Consider the following 22,074-nt stretch of genomic DNA (forward strand, 5'->3'; position numbering starts at 1 on the left):
AGGTCATGTATACCTTCACCACACTGCACAAATGCAAAGATCTACCCCTGTTAGTATGGCTGTAGCCATGTTCAGATGTCTACGATGGACTTTGGAGCCTAATTCTTGACCCATTTTTTCAGTCTTGAGTCAATTCGTATTTGATAGGTAAGACATAAACAAGCTGTTATTCAAATGTCACAACTTTCTGGGATTAACTGTGATACTTTAACCATGTATATAACACAGTTTCTCTGTTTAATACATAGTACTTAATTTTTTCCTTATTAAAAAGTTTTCTATTGTCTTTAATTACACTCATGAGAATGACAAAGTGAAAAAACATATTGTTTGCCTGAGGCCTCGGGTGGAAAGAGAAGGTTTCATGAATTGGGGAATCACTCTTTGGTGACTTAAAAACTTCTCATACTCCCGATCCTAGACTGAAATCCCCTGTTTGCGTCTTATAAATGAAGTGTGATTCCAAAGTACTCCAAATCGATTAAATGAAAACCAGGCAGGCAACCAACTAGTTCACTGCTTGACCTATAAAACTAATTCACTCCCTGACCCTATATACTTGGTAGATATGTTTATACATTTACATTTAGTGGCTCAGGGAGGAAATATCCACCTTATGATGTAATACATACATGTGTTTGCATTTATACTGTTTTAAATAATGATGTAATATCACAGTCCCTCAGGAACCTCATGTTAATTTCTTACCTACCAAATTTGGCTTCTGTAAGTCTCTCTTTGCCAGCCCCAATTCCCGTGCTGGGCTGAAATGGTTTATGCCTGTCTGGGCTTGTTTTTCTTTGAAGGACCCTCACTGCACACCCCTCTTCTGGGCCCTGAGGACCTCAACAGAGACCTGGACCACTGGAGGGTTGGTGGGATGGCGGCAGCCAGCACAGGCCAGAAGTCACGGGCGAATGGAGGGCGTGAGGCCGCCTTAGAGATGAAGCCACCTTAGAGAGGGAGCCGCCTCAGAGAAACACGAGGCGCCTCAGGGACAGAAGGGCACATCCTGCCCCTCTGGCGGCGGCAGATTTAGCTTTTCTTTCACTGGACTCAAGGTTTTGAACACGCTAAGGCCGAAGGCGGCCCGCCGCCGGGCAACCACCCGTCCCAGCGCCCCAGCGCAGGCGCCTCACGAAGAGCGAGAGGGCGGGGCCGGCGGGGCCAGCGGCGCGCGGCGAGAGCAGCGCGAGCTGCTAGCCAGCGGCAAGTTCCCTGCCGCGTCCGGCGTCCCGCCCCTCCCGCCGCGCGGGGACCAATAGGCGCTCGAGGCGGCGCTGCGGCGGCCAATCGGCGGCGGCGCGGCGGGCTCCCCGGGAAAATGGCGGCGCCGGCGGCGGCGGGGTGGATGCGGCGCCGCCGCAGCGCCCGCCATGCCCGGTAGCCGGCGGAAGGGGCCTTGCCTCAGGCCCGCCGCCCTGAGGAGGCGGAGCGGCGGCGAGGAGCAACAGGAGCAGCTCACGCGGCAGCGGCCGGCGGAGCCCCCCGCGGAGGAGGCAGTGGCGGAAGGCGGCGTGGGCCGAGGCCTGCCCGCGGGGGAGGCGCCGCGGCCGCCCCGGCCGTCGCCGTCGCGGGAGGCGGCGGTGCGCGGCGCTGCAGGTACGGCGGGAGCAGCCCCGGGGGCACCGTGCCGGGGCCAGCCCGGCCCGCTAGCCCTGGAGCGGCGGGGGAGGCGCGGCCTGCCTGTGAGGAGGGGCCCCGTGCGGCGTAACGACCCCCCCGCGCGTCGGGAAGGGGCTGCGCTTGTCAGGGAGTGAGGAAGAGCATCTTCCCCCCCAGCAGATACTTAGAACCGACTGAGGACGCTAATCCAGTCGAGGAGAGGATAAAGCTCGTCTGTGCTAAGCGCTTAAAGTGCACAGTATCTCCTAAGATGCTTCTCACATAGTAATTGCAGTTTTTAGACTTATTTTTGTAGGCTTCCACATCTGCAACGTAATTTCTAAAGGGCAGGGGTGACTAGTTGAGCTTCACCTAGTGTGTTCAGTTTCCTTACTGATCTGAGACAGCGGCAAGCTGGTTTTGAATAGCTCTAGTCCTGCTTTTAAGGGTCCTAGTTGAAAAGGCCCAGTGGAGGGAAGTATGGACACAGGTAGGTTGTGACCCAGAACAGTTTGAGAGTTCATTAAAGTTGTGACCGAAATCATAGTCTGGGTGAAAGACACAGAGCAAGGCAGGATACAAAATATTCTCCCATATAGGTATACATAGTTTCTCTCTTAACCTAAGCTGATGTAGGTATTCCCTCAAGTGGGAGGACTGAGGATTCTCATCCTGAGCACATAGCTGTCAGTATCACATAATGCTCTGTTATCTCTGGTGATGTAACTGACAAAAATAGTCATATTCTGCATTAAATGTATGGCTGTTAACAATATTCCTGTTCTAAGTGAAGGAATATTGGTGAGTGTGAACTTGATTTTTCTTCTTAAAGTTCCTAATGCATCTTTATGCCTTGTCTTGTATGTTCTAAGATATTTTGTCCTTTTATTTGTTATTTTTTATTAAGGATCATCTTTCTGTTTACACAGAGTCATGTTTACATAAAACACCAAAGAGGTCATTGAGTAGGAAATCCCGAATACCTACTTTCAGCTCTCCTGTTAATGACACCGATATACAGCAAGAAATCTTTTGGGATCCTCATTCACCAATTGCACACAGACTAGGTAATACTAACAAAACCCAGACTTCGGGGCGTCTGTTTGAGGCATGCAGCAGGACTGTACAGAAAGTTATCAAATTTCTGGAAAAAAGTCCCTTTCTGTTATCATGGTTTGGTTGTTTGGTTTATTTTTATTAAAAACCCATAAATTCTTCAATATAGCGCTGAATCAAGTTCTGATTTTAGCACATGTATTTGATTTATTTGAGAAAGACCGAACTTTATAAATTGAATTGTTTTGCAGTTCTTAAGAAGGTTTTTTGTTTGTTTTCATAGGCAATGGAAAAACCAAACAGTCTACCAGTAGATGTGCCGTAGAAATTTCAGAAATTGTTAATCGTATTGCTCCTCAGGTAATTGTTACTTTCTATGCTCTGTATATGCAGTCATCAAACAACGGTGCTGCAGTATTCAGTTTTAGTGAAGGCTCAATTTTAGTTACAGTAGTTTCTTTAACATGGTAAGAATTGGGTGTGCACAAAACATGTTCATAAAACTGGACTGAATTAAAATCATAAGCATAGCGTTTGACTGGTTGCTCTTGTAAGTCACAGATGCTGCAAAAAAGGATGTATTAAGAAAGTGGACTTGCAGCAGCTCCATTTTAGAAAGTTTTACTTTCAGAATACAAGTTACTGCCCTGGTTTTAGGAATACTGTTGTGTTTATTTATCCTTAATCTGCTAGAAGGTAAGTGTTCCTTCACATACTGGATTTTAATTGGTAGTTGTTTTTAAGCATTTTGAATGATCTTGAATGACTGCTAGTACAAGAACAAGACAAGAGAGACACCACAATAAAATAAACACAGTAACATTGCTTCCTTGCTCTAAATAATTGCCTTTTTACCCTAGAAGCCATGCTCTTGATTTCCCTCTCTTGCTGTAAGCCTGATGTCCACAGTCTGGAAAGTGAAAATAAGATAATGCTGGCTTATTGTTTGCCTTTTATTAAGTGCAAGAAGAGAACCTGTTATTCCCAAACCATTTCTGTAGTATTTAGCTTGCAAAATATGCCTGCTTATTTGACAGGGCCATGTAAAACGTATTCACTGTTTGGCATATTTGTGAAAAATTATACTTAAGAATTGGAAAATCATTGATACATGTTGCTGCTTTCTACCTTTTAAATGATTACAGCCCTGTCCTAAATGTAAATAATATCAGGTTGGATTTACAACTAGCTGTTGCTTGTGTTCTTTTTTCTTGAAAAAACAAAACAAAACAAAAAACAAAACTACTCAAAATACCCTATTAGTAAAGTTCAAATTACTTTTGCTGGCTGGCATGCAGCAATTTCCAACATTCGGCTCTGGCCCTCTACACATTTTAAGATTTTACCACTGCAGTATTGTATCTCTTCAATTTCAAAATTCAAATCCAAACCTGAACTTTAAAGCTCTGAAATAAATTCCTTGAGTTTCTAAACTTCACTTATTTCTGTTTAAAGGCCGAAAGAGTTTAAATTCATTCTTGTATAAATGAGTTGTCATGGAAGAAGTCAGACTTTTTTCCTGGAAGCATACAGAATATGATTTCTTTCAAATTCTCTGATCTGTTAATGCTACTTTAAGTGGATAAAGACAGCGCATCTCAAGGAGCTCCTTAGTAGTATACTAAAGTAAACTAGATCACAGCTTGTGATGTGAATATTGCAGATGATGTGTTAACCTGAAGTAAATAGAGTATTAGATCTGAGCACCAAAGTAAAATTCAGTTAATTTTAATTGAAGTTCCTGGTTTAAATTGATATTAAAATGATACAACTATCAGTAGAAAATGTTGCAGTAATCTCGCTTAGCTTGCATTGGTTTAGGGCCTATCTGTGGCTTTCAACAGATTTGATCCAGTTTAATTGGTTTAGCAATTTTAACTAATGCAAGGCTTGTGTCTAGTCCAATCTTGATCTGGTATCAAATTGCTAAGCATTATAAATCTAATCATTCAGGACGAAAAAGCAGCCTGTAATGAAGGCTCCCTTTTAGGGACATGGATTGGTGAGGATGCCATTCCCTGTACACCTGGAGTAGTAAAAGTGCGAGCTAGGACAAAGTTAAGTTGTACAAGGTAAGTTACAGTTTTGTCTTAACCATAACAGCTGGGCTTTCATCAAAAAGGGGTATGTGGTGTTCCTTTATGTAGAGTGAGACATGTAATTGTACATCAGCATACGGAATGCTTTTAACTTTGGGCTTGGTATCTCTTCTTAATTGGGGTATTTATTGGGAATTTTCAAAAAGATTGCATGCTGACTGCGTACTGAAAGTGGTGGGATTCTATTATATCCTCTGTAGTTGTTAAACTAGAGAATGAATATCTCATATGGTCATGTTATTGAGCTTGGCTAAACTTCTCAGTAGGTCTGACTTTCTCTTCTGTTTTTGTTTGTTGTTTTTTTTTTAATATAGAGATCTTAAAATAAAAAATCCTGAAGAGGAACTCATGAAATTGGCTAAGGAATTTGATAAAAATCTAGTAGAGCTAGATGCTGTTCAGGAACAAGGGAAGCTTGGTCATGACTTCATCCAGACTGCCTCAGAGTCTGTAAATAATTCTAAAGATGAAGTAAATATGAAGAACCTGAAATCACTCCTTGATGAAGTTTCTGAAGAGGATACTGCTTTGTCTCTGAAACCAGTCGGACAGAGCACTGGCATCCCCGCTGCAGAGCCCTGTCAATCTAGCAGTCAAAAGTCTATAGACCTTGAGGCTGAAATAGCTCTTCGTGCTCTGTTTGATTGCTCTACCCAGAAATGTAGTGGACAGTTGAGCCAAGGATTATCAAGTATTTCTTTAAATAATAGTTTTCATGAAAATAAAAGCACCTTGGAAGAGGAACGCCTTCCTGAGCAAATTAAAGACGTGCAATGTGGTAATTCAGAGGCATATCAGAAAGATACTCCACATGCACTAGGAAGCATTCCAAAACCTGATACTCACACGTTGAGCAAAAAAAATACTTGTTCTTTGAAGACGCAACTGGCAGTCCCCAGTAAGCTTGCTGGAGTAGTTAATGATGATTTTGATGACTGGGATACAGATTTTTTGGCAGATGACTCTTTTGTCATGCAAATAACCCAAAATCCTGAATTGATAAGTACTGAAGAAGCACCACCAATTCCTACAAATCCATCTGCACATGGTGTCAGTGATGCCAGCAGAACAGGGGAAAGAGGTAGTTGCAATTCAGTAACTTGTTTGGGGAATGTACACAAATCTAACAGTTTTCAGTTTTCACCTCTGAAACATTCTAGTAAAAACACACAAAATGTTGCAAAATCTCTTTCTTTACAAAAGCCATATAATAAGATCGAAAACTCAAAGACAGCGACCATAGCCTTTCATGGCAAATGTGACGTTAAGCCAGATAAAATAAATTCTAGTTGGAAAAGTGCTCAAAACAGTGATTTGAACTATATTACTGTTTCAGTGCAATCTCAAGTTAAGAGTGTAAATGAAACTATTCAGCCTAAAAGCGATCCTCTTCCTCTTTTTCCTTCAAGATCCAATCCTCATAGACAACGGACTGAAAAACCTGGGAAGAGCACACACAATATTTTCTGTCAATCATCCAGTGTCTCTACCAATACGAAACCTAATGACCTAACTAAAGTGGTTAACCAAGCTAATCCAGGTCACTTAAATCAGGTTGAAATACCAAAGAAGTCATTTGATGACTGGAGTGAACCAAAATTCTCTGACGAGATATTAGATATGTTTTGTGAATCTGACAGTCTTTGGGATGCAAACTGTGAGGATGATGAATTGTTGTATCAGGTGTGTGATGACATAGAAAAGCAGACTCAGGGCCAGGATGTTAAACAAGGAAATGAAAGAGCTAAAACTATGCAAGGAGCCAGTATTCATTCCAGATCAAATGCTGATAACAGCTTCCCATCATCTAAACAAGGACTACCTGATCGCCTCTTGGTGCAAAAAACAAATGCAAAACAGGACGCGCTCTCACTAAATGATTCCTGTAGGAATTCATCAAAGGTTACACATGGGCTGGCCACAACAGGTCACACAGCGAACTGTAAAAACGTCTCAAGTCCTCAAACTGTGATCTCAGGCACTTCTACGGAGAGTAAATACACACTGACTAAAAACTGTCATCAAGCTGCATCTGAAGATACTACAAAGGCTGTTTTGGGAAAATGGTACAGGTCAAATTTTGTGCCAGCAGGAGAGTCTCATTCTGAAGTAAGCGCTGTTAATGCAGCAAACGTTTTTAGTAGCAGAACATTAGACAGCCCAAATCTTTTGTATAATACAGGAAAGATGCCAAATAACAGTTCTGGTGACAAAACATCACTTGTGCCTTCAAAGTTTAAGTTCCGAAAGACTAACAATTTTCAGGGTGCTCTTCATGTAGCACCTGAAAATCCAGGCAGTCATTCTGGTGCTGGAGTTACGCGGCAGGGATTGGAAGGAAGCAAGAATCATGTGAACTTGACTTTGCACAGCAAGCTTGACAATAAGAAGCCACCTTTCAAGAGGCACCTTTCAGAGTCTTTTGCACTGTCTACATCAGGTATTTGTCTTTATTGTGTCACTGTTAAGACTGTTTCTGTTTGTTTTCTTACTGTAATCAGAATGCCAGAGAAATTCATACCGTATTGCAAATTATAATAGGCTTCAATATTCATCCATTCAGTTTAGGCATTAGTAAACATTCTAATGAGAATTTGGAGGTTATTTTCTCCAAAATAAAACTGTCCTGACGCATCTCTTAAATTCCTGTAGTTAAGGACTTCTGTTTCCCATTTTCATTCCACTCTCTCTCCATAGACACTCAGAATCACTAGGATAGGCTGATGGCAGCACTCAGCATACCATATTCTTAAATTGTTACTTAAAAATACTACTATTTTCTAATAGTTGTAGTAATAGCAATATTACTACATAGTAAATGTTGTAGTATAGGGAAAGTGTAGCACAGTGAATCTGTGCTTTACTTTACAGTTCATTTTGAGAAACATTAAAAATTACTTATCTCAGCCATGATTCCTAAAACCCCAGTTAATGGTGGGGCAGGGAAAGAAGGCAGCAGGTGGTAACAGAATGCCAAATTATTTTTATTATTGTACACCTGGAAATCGGAACCTTGAATCATTCAACACTTCTGAAGACTCGGCCTGTATTGTTGTTTGCTCTGTGGCTAAAATTGCCAGTGAAATATTCTTGTGTTATCAGTCTAAACACGATTTTCTTTCATCTATAGGGGAGGTCAGTTACTTTTCCATCATCAGTTTACAGTCTGTAATATTCCATGCACTGGTGTTACTTGCTAGGGACATGTAGAACCAGTCAAGTGCCAGTCAGTCTTGTTTTTACTTGATCTCATGGCTTGGTGAGGTTTTAATCAATATTAATTTTGATAAAACATGACTTTAGAGTGTACTTTATCAACCTCAAATTTTCAGGATGTTACAAAAACATCAAAAAAATTAATTCCTGCAAACTATCAGACAGCGTTATTTGAAGAATCAGTATTTTATCTGTGTTTCTTCCCCAGCAAAGAAGCAGATAAATGAAAAGTAGCATTTTTGGGTATTAAGGGAGAAGGGACTGGAGAGACAACTAGTCATTCTGTGGAATGTTCTAGAGAATAAAGGAATGAAAAGGAGTAGCATAGATTTTCTTTACAGATAAACAACTGTCCTCTTAAATTTTTGGTGACATTGCTGTAACAAAAAAATGGCCGTTAAGTGATCCATTCAAAAACTGTTATGTAATTTTTCATGGCTCTTTTTTTTTTTTTTTTTTTTTTTTTTTAAGAAGCAGAGAGACCCTTTGTTTTCTTTATCCAGTTTGAAAGACTACTTGTTAAAAATTCATTAATTAGAAATTGATGTATAAAACCAGTAAAATTCTTGACATGTTCAGGGAGTGTTCCTGTTAGTTCCAGTGACATCAGGATTTTATTGTATGGGAATTTATAGTTCTGTAACACAACATGTAAAATATTATGCTTAGCTATCATGTTCTTGTCTCCTTTGCCAATTTTTATTGCTACTTTTGACCTTTTTTCAACCTTTTGGGTTTTATTTGTGTGACATCTGTACTGTATCTGACCCCTGTGTCTATACCACCTCCATGCCTAACTCACTAAATTGTAGAGCCCTTTTCAATCCGATAGCCTTAATTTTCTTAACCCATTGCAATCTCCTATGTTGGCTCCTGATGCCACAAGGTTCACTTGAAGGGCAACCAAGTAAAATTTCCTTGAAGCAAATGACTGCATCCCAGTATTTTCATTGGAAGGTAGTGAACAGTAGCACTACAAAGGTCATGCATCTTAACCCCTTCCTGCCTTGGGGACAGGATAGATGAGCCATTTTTAACTCAGGTGCCTGCTACATCAAAACAGTGTGCTCTTGCCATAGATCTTCAAACACTGAAAACAGATAAGTTAAAATACATATTGAACAACTTGAAGGCTCCTAATAAATGTTTTTTTATTTACAGTGTCTGTGGTGGAACAAAAAAATAGAAAGTGTTCTCAAGAAGAGATTGAAAGAAAAAAACAAGAAGCTCTTGCACGGAGAAAATCCAGAATGCAGGCATTCTATAAAGATGCTTGAATTTGGAGTTTATTTTGTCTATGGAGTAAGTTTTCGGGAGGGAAATACTGTAGTGCTGGAAGACACTTTAAACTGTTCACAGCTACTGATGCCAAGCTTTTTCTATTTCTCAATTTAAAAAAATCTTGACCTGAACCATAACTAATACTCTGGTATTTAGTCTTAATAAAAAAACTACAGTTGTTAATGTGTAGTCCCAAACTACCTTCAGCACAATGAAGATTGTATTCAGTTCACATACTATTATGTGTGGAAATCGTAGTCTGAAAATCATCAGAGCATGAACGTGTTTGTATACACACATAAGTAGATCTCAAAAACATATTGTATGTGTTTGGGCTGTATTTCTCGTATTGCAAGTATTTCAATCTATGAGAGACTCTCAAGTACACATAGACTAAAAAATACTAATGTTTGCTCTCAGGTAGAAGAAAGTTTTTAAGTTTTGATATAATGAAAGTACAATTTAGAAAACATCCAACATTGGAAAACTAATGGAAATGAACAGGATTTGGAAAGTGTGCTCAGTTTGTCTCCCTTACCTTAGGTGAGAATTGTACATAGTGAAGGAAGAATTTCATGTAAGCTTCATAAGGTGAAAAAGCATCCTGGAAAGGACATTTTTATTTTTTTTTATTAATTGCCTTCATGAAGAATTGGAAATACGCTAGCTAATAAGATTGGACCACCTTTTTCTAAATATGTTTTACCGAGCTAATTAAAAAAGGTAGCCTATGTCATTTTATCAAACTATGAGCAATATAAAATACACCAGGTGAAATCTCAACAACTATGAATCAGTTTAGCCTTATGTGTTGTACATATTTTTCAAACTAAAGGCTGTTGAAACATAAAAATGCAATGTCATGTCAGCTTAACAGGGGCTGATGGAATTTTTGATGTGATAGATGGGTGCAGAGCTCAAACTGCAAAAACTGCCTGTGGGTAAGCTGCAAGATATTTTTCAACTGAGAAATGCTTATATGTAAACATGTGACACTCTGAAAAGTGACTGTGATTTTTCTTTGTAAATAAATAACTTTGAAATGTACCAAAGGTTAGAGGAAGCTTTTGGTTTCTGTAGTATGTGCCATTTTTGTAATTCCTAAAAATGTAAGTATTGTATATTTGTAAATCATCATTAAACTTTTTTACATTTTTCTAGTCTGTTCTGGAAAATACTATACTACAGAAATGGGTAAAAGGGAATGAAATGGGAATTCCATATGGACTTTACCTGATTGTTCTCTCTTGGTAATTTACCCGATTATTGCATGCCTCAATTTTCTACCTATAGTGGCGACAAAGTGCTTCCTTTGATCCATTTAAACTAGAAATCCTTGGTGGGGGAACTGGTTCTACACACAACCATCTGCAGTGGGGTCCTGAAATACTTAACTAGTGAATTTGCTTTTGTATTAACCACCGTTCTTGGTGCTAGTTAGCTGGTTGTGACATCAAATCCCCAAAAGACCGTGCTGGTGCTCAATAAGCGTTACTTACAGTCTGTAGCTGCAGCTCCTTGTCCTTCAGTCGTTGGGCAGCATATGATGAGTTGGATCAGCTACTGATCTGACTGAAAATTAACCAGAAAAAATATTTTCAGCTTTTCAAAGAACTTCATTGTAATAATACCCCTAACAGATAAAATAACATGAAATAGCAAGACTTGTGTTGTCAAGCCTCTGCTGGCAGTGTTCAAACAATTTCTGAGACACAAGAGTTGCACGTCTGTATGACAAATAAATGTAAACCTCAAATAGTGGCTGTTGCAAAAATTCTGTTTATCCTGAGAATGTAGTTTGATGTGTGTATCTGAGGGATATGCTTGTCTCTGTGGTGTTCTAGGAAAATCTAAGCTATCGGGTAACTTGCCAGATGCACTATTAGCCAAGACAGTGGCAATGAAAAAAGGCTTCTACTATCAGTATTAAATATGAGAGTTACAAAACTGGCTTTTAAGGTATCGATACACAAGAATGTCAAATCTTACTGAGAAAGATAAAAATGAGGCTTTTGCTAGGACAGTGTTCAGCTTATCCACCCTTCCCTCCCCAGGATATTTCTCTAGAAATAATTCTATAAAGGAACCAGGATAATTTTTGTTTTCAAGGATAATATGGTTAATTATATTTCTGATTTGAGAAGATAAGCTAACTGGAAAAGAGGGAAGGAGCTGTTGTGGGTTTTGGAGAGTATTTTTTTAGGAAGGTTTTATTCTCTGATGCGAAAGGACAAACTTTAAATTAGGTTTGAAATTGGGATAAATAGTACATACATAACATAAAATATAGGCTAAGCATATGATGGCTACCCAAGCTCAGCAAACAAAATGATAGATCCAGAATGCTTGCTCCTATGTGTCTTTGAGCACACTCAAAGTTTAAAACCAGTTTACTGTCCTTCCAGGTCATGCTCAGCCTGCAGGACAGAAAGGTTCTGGAGCTGCCCACCTAAAATGCCACCACTGGTCTCCCCCTGAAAGCAGGGTAAGAATATGCTTTAACATGAGCATCTAACCAACCCTCTTGTCTCCTGGGCTGTAAAATAAGAGCTCAATGTGCGAGAGGGGGAATTGTGTTGCCACAAGAAGTGTGGAAGGGACCCTTTGCAAACTTTCCAATTGGGGGAAGACACAAACTACTTTTTGACTAATTACTGTCACTTAACTTGCTTAACCCAAGTACTTCCTATGTTCTGCTTGACCATATCTAAAGAATTTGTTTGCTGATCAGTGTGAAACACTTCAATTTTGACATTTTACAGCAAATGCATCCATTGCCCTCTCCTAATATACCAATTATAACAGAGGGGCTTTGGTTTTTTTATTTTACTTTTTTCATAAATACCTATTTTTAGCACAAATATTACACTTCAGGGCCTGTAATTTCCTTTTTCTTAAATGTTACTTGGGATAATGGTTGCTTAACTGATCTTGAGACAAATTAGTAATGTTTTTTGGTCACCCCCTAACTATCCTCAAACACCCTACCATACCGTCTCTCAGTTGACACATTGAACAGAGTTAATTCTTTTTGTGACTTGACGCTATTAGAAACAGAAATAATTTCTTGCATTAAAATTAAGCCACTCCCATTTTTATTAGACAAATTTGATAAAAGTGAAAAGCTTAGAGAAATACTTTAATCCCATATAGTTTCATTGGTGGTGTCCACGCAGGTGGAAGGTTCATTAGAGCTTAGAAATAGTTACAAATAAGAACAATCTCTACAATATCAAAGATAAAATTCCACAAGGTAGGAATTTTTGTCTTTAAAAATATAATATATTGGTTGGTCAGAAACATCCAAACGATTTAGAAGACATCTAGTGAAAAATAGACTGTCTAGACAGATATATATATATATATATCTATCTTAAAAGAGTACAGACCACAGAGCTTGTTTCTTGCGAGTGCCTGTGCTGTAAGTGCCAGGGTCTAAGTGCCCTTTGCCCCTTTCTACTCCGCTGGCATGGGTAGGGTGCTGGACACGGACCCAGCACGGCAGACAGGGCAGCATTCTGATGTGGACAGGGGTGCAGACGTGAGGAGTTTAACCTTTGCCTTGTTCTCAAACATCTGGATGTTAAAGCCGGCAAGGCAGCAGGGGTGTAGGTAGAGATGGCTCGGTGCCTCCTAACCCGAGGGGCGTAGGTACAGGCATATTTCAGGTGCTCCGAGGGCAGAGAGGGCAATACAGATGTGAGGCACCTGAACTGCAGTTCAGATGTGCTCAGCTCTATGTCAGCAAAAGCGGCCACCTGCCTACCAGATATTTCAGGGATGTGGTCCTGGGCCTAGACAGCTGCTCTGCTGCGCATGGCCAGCCAACTGCTTTGGACAGCAGATGAGAAGTGCAAAAGCTGCAGCCCCACTCCATGCTCTCCTGTTACCTTCCCTCTTCTCGCCGCTGAGGAAGGAAGTTGGGCGGCAGCCCCACGACCCCACAGGTTTTACAGGTTATGCTCAGCATCCTTCCTGCTTCCCAGTAGGTTCTCGGTGACCCACTGATGCCACATGTGCCTCAATCACACAGTCTTTTGTCTGACTGCTTGCAGTAGACAACAGATCTTCATTAAGAAAGTATCTACATCACTTTAATTAATTAATACACATGTACACATAAAAAGTTTGGTATTTCAATAGCTGACATTTCACTATGAAGCCACATCTTCCTCCAGGCAAAAAAGACCTACACAAATAGTAACGACAATCTTAAATACATTCTAAATTAAATTATGACTGTCATGTTTCATTATAAATTAATTTATGACTGTTTGCTTAAGCACTCATCTTCATTTCATTCAGAGCATAATAATTTTTTACATGAGCAGAGCAATCAGTGGGCTTAAGTTTAAATGTAAATGGAATTCCTGTATGTCCCCATACCTGAGTATAATTTGTATTCCACAGATATCGACGCATTTCACGATGAGTGATGTTACTCGCTAAAATCCAAGGATTGTCTTTTTCAAGTAAAACTGTGGTGGATTTTTTTTCTTTTAGGAAAGGCAGATATGATCAGGTAAAGGATCCATTCATCATTATTCTCCTTATCTGTATCTAAAATTATGCATTGTGGAATATACATACATACATTCTCAGCCTTCCAGTTTGTGCTGCTGAGGGATCATGTTCAAAGCATTTGAGAAATTTAGTAATATTGGGTTTTTATTGTGTTAGTTGTATCTGATTTTCAGAGAGGCCAGCATTCAGCAGCTCTTCAAATTTTGGCCTATAAAGCACAATTAATCTTAGGGCTGCAGTTCAGGAACAGCAGTGTAACCTTATAGTACGTATACCACTTATTACATCTAGACCTTTATACCCAGAGGAATAACATAGATGAATTCATTGATTATATCTTTTTAAGCCTAAAAAGAGCTACAATTTGTCAGGAAAGAATAGCTGGAAGCAACAGATAGTGACCTAAATAGTAGAATTCCAAAGATAAAATAGAAGAAAATGAACACAAATGCTTCATTGTTTGAGAGCTGTATTGTTTGCAGCACACTCCAGTGAGTCCAGTGTTTGTGGAAGAGGCCAAGGCAGATATAATCCGTGGAGCTAAAAATGACAGCCTGAGTAAGTGGCCATCAAAGATGAAGCTAGGAAGACTCTGGCAATTGTGTTGTAAATCATAACTGCAATATTTGTTCAAAGCTCCGGTTACTACGCTCACTGCTGGTTTTGTCAGAATAGTCAGAAAAGTCCTGCCTCTTAAAACACTTAAGGATATCTAACGCGCTGTTCTTGTGGAACTAAATATAAATGTCGGTGGCTATTGTCTGGGCGTAATGTCAGTGTGGTAGCTGGCAAACCATTAAGGGCCTGATTCTACTCTTGCAGCAATTTCCTTAAAGCACCGGAGGTAATGGAGTGACTCAGGCAAATAAAGAAACAAGCCCCTGTGTTTCATTATTGTAAGTAGTTCTTGTCTTTAGCACATAAATCTAGTAAACCAGCATTGCATTTATCAGAAGTTGTTATTGTTTATGCGCATTTTCAAAGTTTTTTTGGAAAAAGGCATCAGTTACGCATACTTTTTAAAAGCCGCAGTTAACAGCTTTCATCTCGAACAATGTAGTTAACAGAGGTGAGGAGAGGACTACAAGATTTATAGATTTCCTTTTTAATGAGCTTGTCTGCTCTTTGCAGCCTGTCCTCGCTAAAGGAAAAACTTGATTCAGGTTGTAACCCTGGAAAATTAGGACCCACGTAGACATGGGAATGAAGCTTTGCGTGTGCTGCCACACTCTCCGTGAACAGAAGATGTCCAAATAAAATATTATATTCTAATTGAGCATAGCAATTTAGGGTTTGGGGTGGGGTTTTTTGGCTGAGCAGGGTGGGATCTCTTACATGCCTAAAACTGAGCATATATTGGGCATGTTTTGCAGAATCATGGCTGTAGGGCCAAGTGTCTAAGGCTATTTAATATTTAAGCACCTGGAGAAGTTACTCATGGGGAGTCACATTTGTGATTCACACTGGTATGGAAAAGATCTTGATGGATAGTTGTTTTTGAATATCCCACTGGATACTTAGCTCCATCTTTGGGTCTTAAAGACCTACAGAAAGCTGAACCTCAAGGAAAAAATAAAAGACATAATGAGAGAAAGACAAACGTGTTATCCAAGGCTTGCATAACAGTTTGGAAACATTTTAGCAGATGAAGTGTTAATACTTCCTTCACCGATAACGACTTGCAAAGGCCTTTTTTTAAAAAAAAAATAATTAGCTCTCATGTTCCACAGCAAAAACCTGAAATATATGCTTAGAAATATCACAAATTTGAATCCCTGTCTTCCTGGTTGCTTCTCATAGGCTACACTGTACCTGGATAGGGACAGATGTTTTTGCAAACTCTAATGCTGTAAATGAAGATGACATTAACACTAATAAGTATTTTGTTATTGAACTTGAATAAGTGTTAGCAATGAATAAATGAAACTGAACTTTATAGAATGATTATGTTTTCCATATCTCTTGCTCAATTTTCAGCATGCTGAATGCTGATTTAATGCCAGATTTCCAGCCAATAGTTAGAAAGGAAAAAAAAAAGCTATGCTCGTTTATGGGCTGGGGGCGAAGTCTCATAGACTCATTTTGTTTACAATTTTCTCCCAGTTCCCAAAGGCTGACCTAGGCCCTTCACAGAAAACTGCCATCCAAATCTCATATGGGCTTTTTTGAACCTCCTCAGCGCTTTTTTCCTCTCACTCCCTTGGTAACTGTAATCCCTCAATGTTTGATGTGGTCGTTAAGCGTGTTCTGTAATCTAAGAATCATGGCCTATTAAGGCTTCCACAACAACCAAACTCCTGCTCCAAGGAGACTGGAGCTATCTACCAAGTTTCAAATTTACATTTACTTTTAGTTAGATCTGTAACTCAGATATTTTCTAAGACATAAATCATCCACTCCTAACATTTAAGGACCCCAAGTTTGATGTGTTAAAGCTGTACAGTCTGTAATCTGTGGATGGGGGGGGGGCAATACTTGGACTGCTTCTAAAGGATGCGTGCGGGGTGAGTGAGACCAGCAAGGTCATATAAGCTGTACAGCAATCTATGTATGTGAAGTTTCTGAAAGGCGCCACATCACCGACAAAAAATTTCTAGAGATCAAAAAAGTCTGAATACACTGCATTAGAGTGTCAAATCTTGACAATGTAACACATTAAAAAGAGTCTGCCCAAGTGACAGTTTTCTAATAGATAACCATAGAGATATGAAGAAAAGTTTGGAGGACAGCCTGTAGAAAGAGTTATGGAGGTGAATGGAAAGAAATTTGAAGATGGTTTAAGATAATGTCAATCCGTGTAAAGCAGATAAAGACGGACCCTTTTTCATTTTCTGGAGAAAGTTTGAGGCACCAATGGAACTACATAAAACACCTGTTAGTTATAAAAATGTCAAAAAAGCATACATTTGGGAAATGGAGAGATTCAAACATTCATGAAAGGCTGAAAGAGATTCTTGGAAGACATGTTGGATATATTTGTCATCTCAGCAATGTGCCTGTCCGTGTTCCAGAAAAAACACAAGTCTTTTTGTGAGTACTGAAAGTAATCAAGCCTGATTTCCTACAGACTAATTAATCTAGTTTCTAAAAGATGCAAGTTCCAATTGAAGCTTTTTTGGTCGAGTCCCCACAGCTCGAGAATCCAGCGTGGATTCTCTAGGGAGTAATAAAAATGAATGCACACCTGAGATCTTCTGCTGACACAGGGATGTTTTGACACTGTTCTCCTCCATCACTCCCCTCACTTTCATCAAACTTCTCAAAAATAGCATTATTTTTTAGACTCTCTAAAGAGCTGACCCTTCTCTCCCCCAACCTACTCAGTGAAATTTCCCCATCCTTTTCATTTAATGGTAGTGTTGTACCCATGATGGCTTGAGCACATATGAGAAAAGATTAATTCCACCCTCCAAACCTGCCTAAATTTTGTTACTCACAGGAAGTCTTGTGCTACACTAATTAATAAGGAATTCAATGTTATTTCTGATCTAGGAATGCGAGAAGATGGGAGAGGGCCTGGGACTTTAATTCCTTGAGAAGCCTTGTGTGGGACCCTGTGCTTTTCTCCATGTTGTTGTCGGTCAGCTGCCTTGCTGCTGATGGAAGCCACTGCCAGTCTGCTTGCTCTGCGTGCTGCTACAACCACCAGTCCTGCCCTGTTATAGATATGTATGAATATTTTAATTAATTTTCTATACAAGACTATTTATCAGCTAAAATCCAGAAGTAAATCTATTTTAAAATGAAGCTAGCTTCAATATTTACTGCAACTTAATGACAACTTTAGACAAGAATTTAATTACACAGAGTCAGCACACCATATATATTGTAGGGATGTACCATGGGGCTTATTTTAAAGTGTAATTTAGAGTATAACTTTGAGACTGCTCCTCAGTATGAACTTAAATCAAAATATTTCCACTGATGGTGCACATTCTTCAAAACTGATTACAAAAGTAGCCACGGTACTAATGGAGGCTTACTGTTATTTTATGTGTTATGGTATAAATGACTTGCAAGAACACTCTTGGGAAGTCGTACTGTAATGTAATATCTTTAAAGCTAAAAACTGCTAGGGAAATATTTTTTCATGAGGGCCTGCTTTTTCCCCTTAGCGTTACCTAGAAATACATCTTTCTGTAGGACAGTTTTGTGTCCCTTGCAATTCACATATCACATGCAGAAAACACACTAAAATGTCACGCTGTGCTTTGCAGAACCAGCCTCCTCTGAGGAGCAGGCTGGACAGGAACAGAAGAAGACTCAGGAGACAGAGCTTTTCCTCCCCCTGACTCACTGCTGGCTTTGTGCATGCTGATCTCAAGGAGGTTTACCAAAGGCCAGTAATAGTTTCCTTCTTCACCATTACCCCATTTTTTTGCCGGCACCACTCACGGTGTTGTAGAGAGGGAGGTGTTCTGAAATGTCTGTATTTCAGGGCCTTGCTGTGAAAATGCCACACAACCTTTGTGGCACAGCCGTGTCCCACCACAGGGAGATGTCAATTAGAGAAACTAGCTGTGTTTAACAGTCTAGCCATACAACTAAATTATTCTTTACACTGACCTGATTTTACCACAATGAGTAAGACCTGTTGCGCTGTGACAGTACCGAGGCCTTAACTACGTAAGACTGCTGTTCAACTGTTTAACAAACTTATTTCAATAAAAGAGTGGCTGATGCCATTCCCTGACTAAACAATTTCTAGCAGAAAAAGTAGATAAGTCAGCACAACACTCCTGGGCAGATGAGGAGCTAAGTTTATTCAGGGATGTAACCGCTTAAAGACGCAGACCCCAATAAAATGGGCTATTCCAAAACAAAAAGGGATTTTTTCACTACCTAATTATCCTGTGTGGCCACTTTTTAGTGGACATTATTAGCAGATCTTCATTTCGGTTAAAATAGCTATACTGCAGATCGCTATGGCACCATACTATTGTAAGGTTATGCCAGGCATATGCTCAAGGATGTTTCTACTTTATAGACAGGCGTTCTATCTCCTAACTTCTCCAAAGGCATCTAAAGAAAGATTTACACCCACCCTGTGCCGTAACAGCTCCACAGGAACTCTAACTAACCAGGAGTAAATAAGGCCCATAACCAAAAACGCTGAGCAGCACCTCAGCTGGTGTAAATTGTCACAGCTCCTCTGTAGAGCTGGGGACACTTTACACAACCGGAGGATTTGTTCCTCTGAACATGCAGAATGTTGACTTCCGATACATAAAATGTCCTTGCACAGCAGGAACGCACAAACTTTCTTTCGAGCTCAGAGGGAAACTTGTGATTTCTCACTCCAGCCGCACAGGTGTGCTTCACCTTTTATTGGTCAAGATGGGTATTTGCAATGTTCTACTGGGTAATGGAGAAATGCCTTTTTAAGTTCCTTTCTAAGGTATATTCTGAACGTGTCTGGAAAAATTTACTTGCAGCTGGAATTGCACTGGGTAAGCCACACGGATTTTCAGTGCTCTTAGATAAATACAGTACTGCATGGACATCCACTGCTGTGCTGAAGGGGTCATGGGGCTTGATTAGCCCTGATGAGGACAGGAATCTACAGTAATTAAGTCCCACTTAAACCAAATCATATAAACATATCCAAATCAATTTTGCGATGCAGAGGGCAGGACTAGGCCCTGGCTGCCAAGTGACAGCCAGCTGGGCCTGTTGTCAGCACACCGACCACTGTGGGAAAGGAGAAGACAAGACTTTGCGCTGCAGAGCCACCTTCAGATTTTCTAGACCATGGAGAAGCCTTGAACAGACTCAGAGCTCCAAGCTGGCTCAGAACTGAAGCGTTTCCAAAGGAAAACCTTTCTTATCGCACTCTGTAAGAAAAATGGATCAGCACAATACATGGGTTACCTGGTTTCCTGTAATGGGGGAGTTTTGGTCACCATGAAGGTTGTGGCATTAAAACAGGCTGGAGATCTAGATCTGGATCCTTCCTTTCATTTTTCTGGAGCTCTCACCACTTAAAACCTTCAGTTCTAGACCTTGTCCAAACTATACCAGGATCCTGACACAAAAAGAGAGTCATTTGCACAACACAGGATATACTGGTCTGACCCGAAGTTCATAAAATCAAGGTCAGTCCTGCATGAACTGGAAAATGACTCACTTGTCTGCAGCACATCCGGACTCTTGAGTCAAGGCCTACACGGCCTTTAGATCATGGTACCAAAGAATGCAACATTTTGTAGCACTGTGTGGCATTATATACTCTCCCTGTATCAGAGGGAATATTTCTAATAATCTCACTTAATGGTTCACACACAGAAATATTTATCCTGGGGAGATTAGTTGTCACACTCATCCAGCACCCCTTTTAGCTTGGCTGGGGGAACTTTGCAAAATGAAATAAAAACCTGTGCAAAAAATTCACCCTGCTCTGTAAAACTCACCAAGATGACCTTGTTCTAACTCCTACCCAGTAGCAATGCTTTCCGAGTCACAAAAAGTAGTTGTGTGTACCAAAAACTCGCTAACTTTTAACAGAAATCTTTCAAACCAGTGTGTTTCAATGCAAGATAATAGAAGTTGTACAACTAGCAACTCCTGCTTTCCATTTTGCTCCAGGCTTCAAGGTGTTCACTGTTTTCTTCATTTCTCTCCCCCTAAATGCAATTATTTCATTTCTCAGGATAGTGCTTATTCTACCTTCTTAACAACGCTGAGCACCTTCTGTGGATCACAAACACAAGTACCAACCACTACTGTCTGTCATCTCCACAGGCTGCAGGTAACGTGGTGGACATTAACGGACTTCTCTAGGGCTGTGCCTGGGCATGAGAGACTGCATTAATGGGGCTCTGGCCAGTCTCACAGTTTTTGTCTTCTAGTGCATTAAAGCCTCTGCCTGACTGAGAGAAAGGGAGAGTTGAGAGCTTAGAGGTGCGATTTATTGAAAGGTGTCAGGAAGCAAAAGAAAAAATTGCTCACGGATGACAACAAAAACAATGCTTCCTTGTCTATGGAGCAGTGCAGCAGAAAGTGCAAAGACAGAAAAAAAGGGACAGAGGAAACCTGTAAAAGAGAAGAAGGGGAGCAGCAGTCGGCTAAATGGGAGTGGAAGATAAATGGCAGCAGAACTTCAAGCAATAGATTTCACCATTTTTTTAATGGCTTGCATTTCTTATAGCAGGCAGTAGAAAATCAAGGAAGCTGCTGGCTGGTGGAGACAAGGCGGCGTTGGCTAGCAGCATTTTAGATGGAAGGGAGGACGCAGGGAGATCTTGCCAACACTGTCTATCAAGAACAGAGATGATCATAACATTTTTAGCTTGTGTTGATGAAAAAAATCGTGATTGCCACCACAATAGGGAAGACAATCAATGGCAGGAGAAGGGGCAGCAAGATGGGATAAAAGATGGTCTAGGAGACAGCCCAGGAGACAGCCCGTGTAACTGATAAGAGGAGATGAGGATCTGAAAATCAGGAAGAAGTGGTAAATAACTAACCTTAAGAAGTCAAGCCAATACTGAAGTGGCAGATGGATGTGCAGAAGCAGATGGTTATGAAAGTCCGGACAAGAACATTACTGGCAGAGGAGGAGAGTGACTGGCAGAGAAGGGCGATTGCATCGAGGATTCTCACACGGATACCTCTGCGAGGCAATGAGGAGACCAAGTGCCAAAGGGAGGCACAAAAAAAAATAAAGGAGCTGTCAGTCAGGCTGCATCTCCAAAGCAAATCGGGAATGAAAAAAAGAGAGAATTACAGAAGCAAAGTGTTGGGAGGGAGAGATGAGGAAAGAGAAGGGCAAAGATTGTCCTCAGATGGAGACAAGTGCAGAGCTGGAGAAGCCTGTCTGTTAAAAATCAGAGACAGAGAAGCTACTTAGAGGTGGGAACAAACAGCAGCTTCTGAGAATGTGGAGACAAGAGACATGAGAATATCAGTGGGTTATTAAAAAAGCAGACTGAATTAAAGGAATTTCATTTTTTCAAGACAAAGTAGCAAGAGCATGTGTGAAAGCAGAGGGTCTAGAAAACAGAGAGTGGTTAAAAAAATACACAAGTACAGAAGAAAAATCGAGAGATAAAAGAAGACAAAGAACTTGCACTAGGCCTGGAAAGACATTATGGTCAATTACAAAGAGAAGTAAGGTAGGGAGGACAGTGCAAGAGGAAGCTGGAGGTCTTCTCTGGGCTTATTCACTCTGTCCTTTAGGAAGAGGACTAGATCCTGGCAGCGGAAGGATGAAGGTCAGCAGAAAAACACATTTTATTAGTCATGAGCAAACACAGAGGGTTTGAAGCTCCCAGCCCAGTATGAACATCTGTAT

At 40.4% G+C, this 22,074-nt stretch overlaps 1 protein-coding gene across 3 annotated transcripts; it reads left to right on the forward strand.

Moving 5' to 3' along the window:
- The first annotated feature begins 1,301 nt into the window (after positions 1-1,301).
- Positions 1,302-20,513, forward strand: ETAA1 (ETAA1 activator of ATR kinase). Of its 3 annotated transcripts, XR_010070225.1 has the most exons (10): positions 1,302-1,602; positions 2,535-2,672; positions 2,945-3,021; positions 4,615-4,733; positions 5,075-7,200; positions 9,138-9,278; positions 11,663-11,742; positions 13,668-13,779; positions 17,274-17,450; positions 20,431-20,513. XR_010070225.1 is itself a non-coding variant. In XM_063328399.1 (6 exons), the coding sequence occupies exons 1-6, from the start codon at positions 1,377-1,379 to the stop codon at positions 9,251-9,253; spliced, it is 2,802 nt and encodes a 933-aa protein (XP_063184469.1). In that variant the 5' UTR covers positions 1,302-1,376; the 3' UTR covers positions 9,254-10,420. The 3 variants fall into 3 exon arrangements, 1 of the variants encoding a protein (XP_063184469.1); XR_010070226.1 differs by lacking the exons at positions 17,274-17,450; positions 20,431-20,513 and adding an exon at positions 14,604-14,664; XM_063328399.1 differs by lacking the exons at positions 11,663-11,742; positions 13,668-13,779; positions 17,274-17,450; positions 20,431-20,513 and having other exon boundaries at positions 9,138-10,420.
- Positions 20,514-22,074: the final 1,561 nt, after the last annotated feature.

This window comes from Chroicocephalus ridibundus, chromosome 3 (genome assembly GCF_963924245.1).
Source record: "Chroicocephalus ridibundus chromosome 3, bChrRid1.1, whole genome shotgun sequence".
In the NCBI taxonomy this organism is placed as follows: Eukaryota; Metazoa; Chordata; class Aves; order Charadriiformes; family Laridae; genus Chroicocephalus; species Chroicocephalus ridibundus.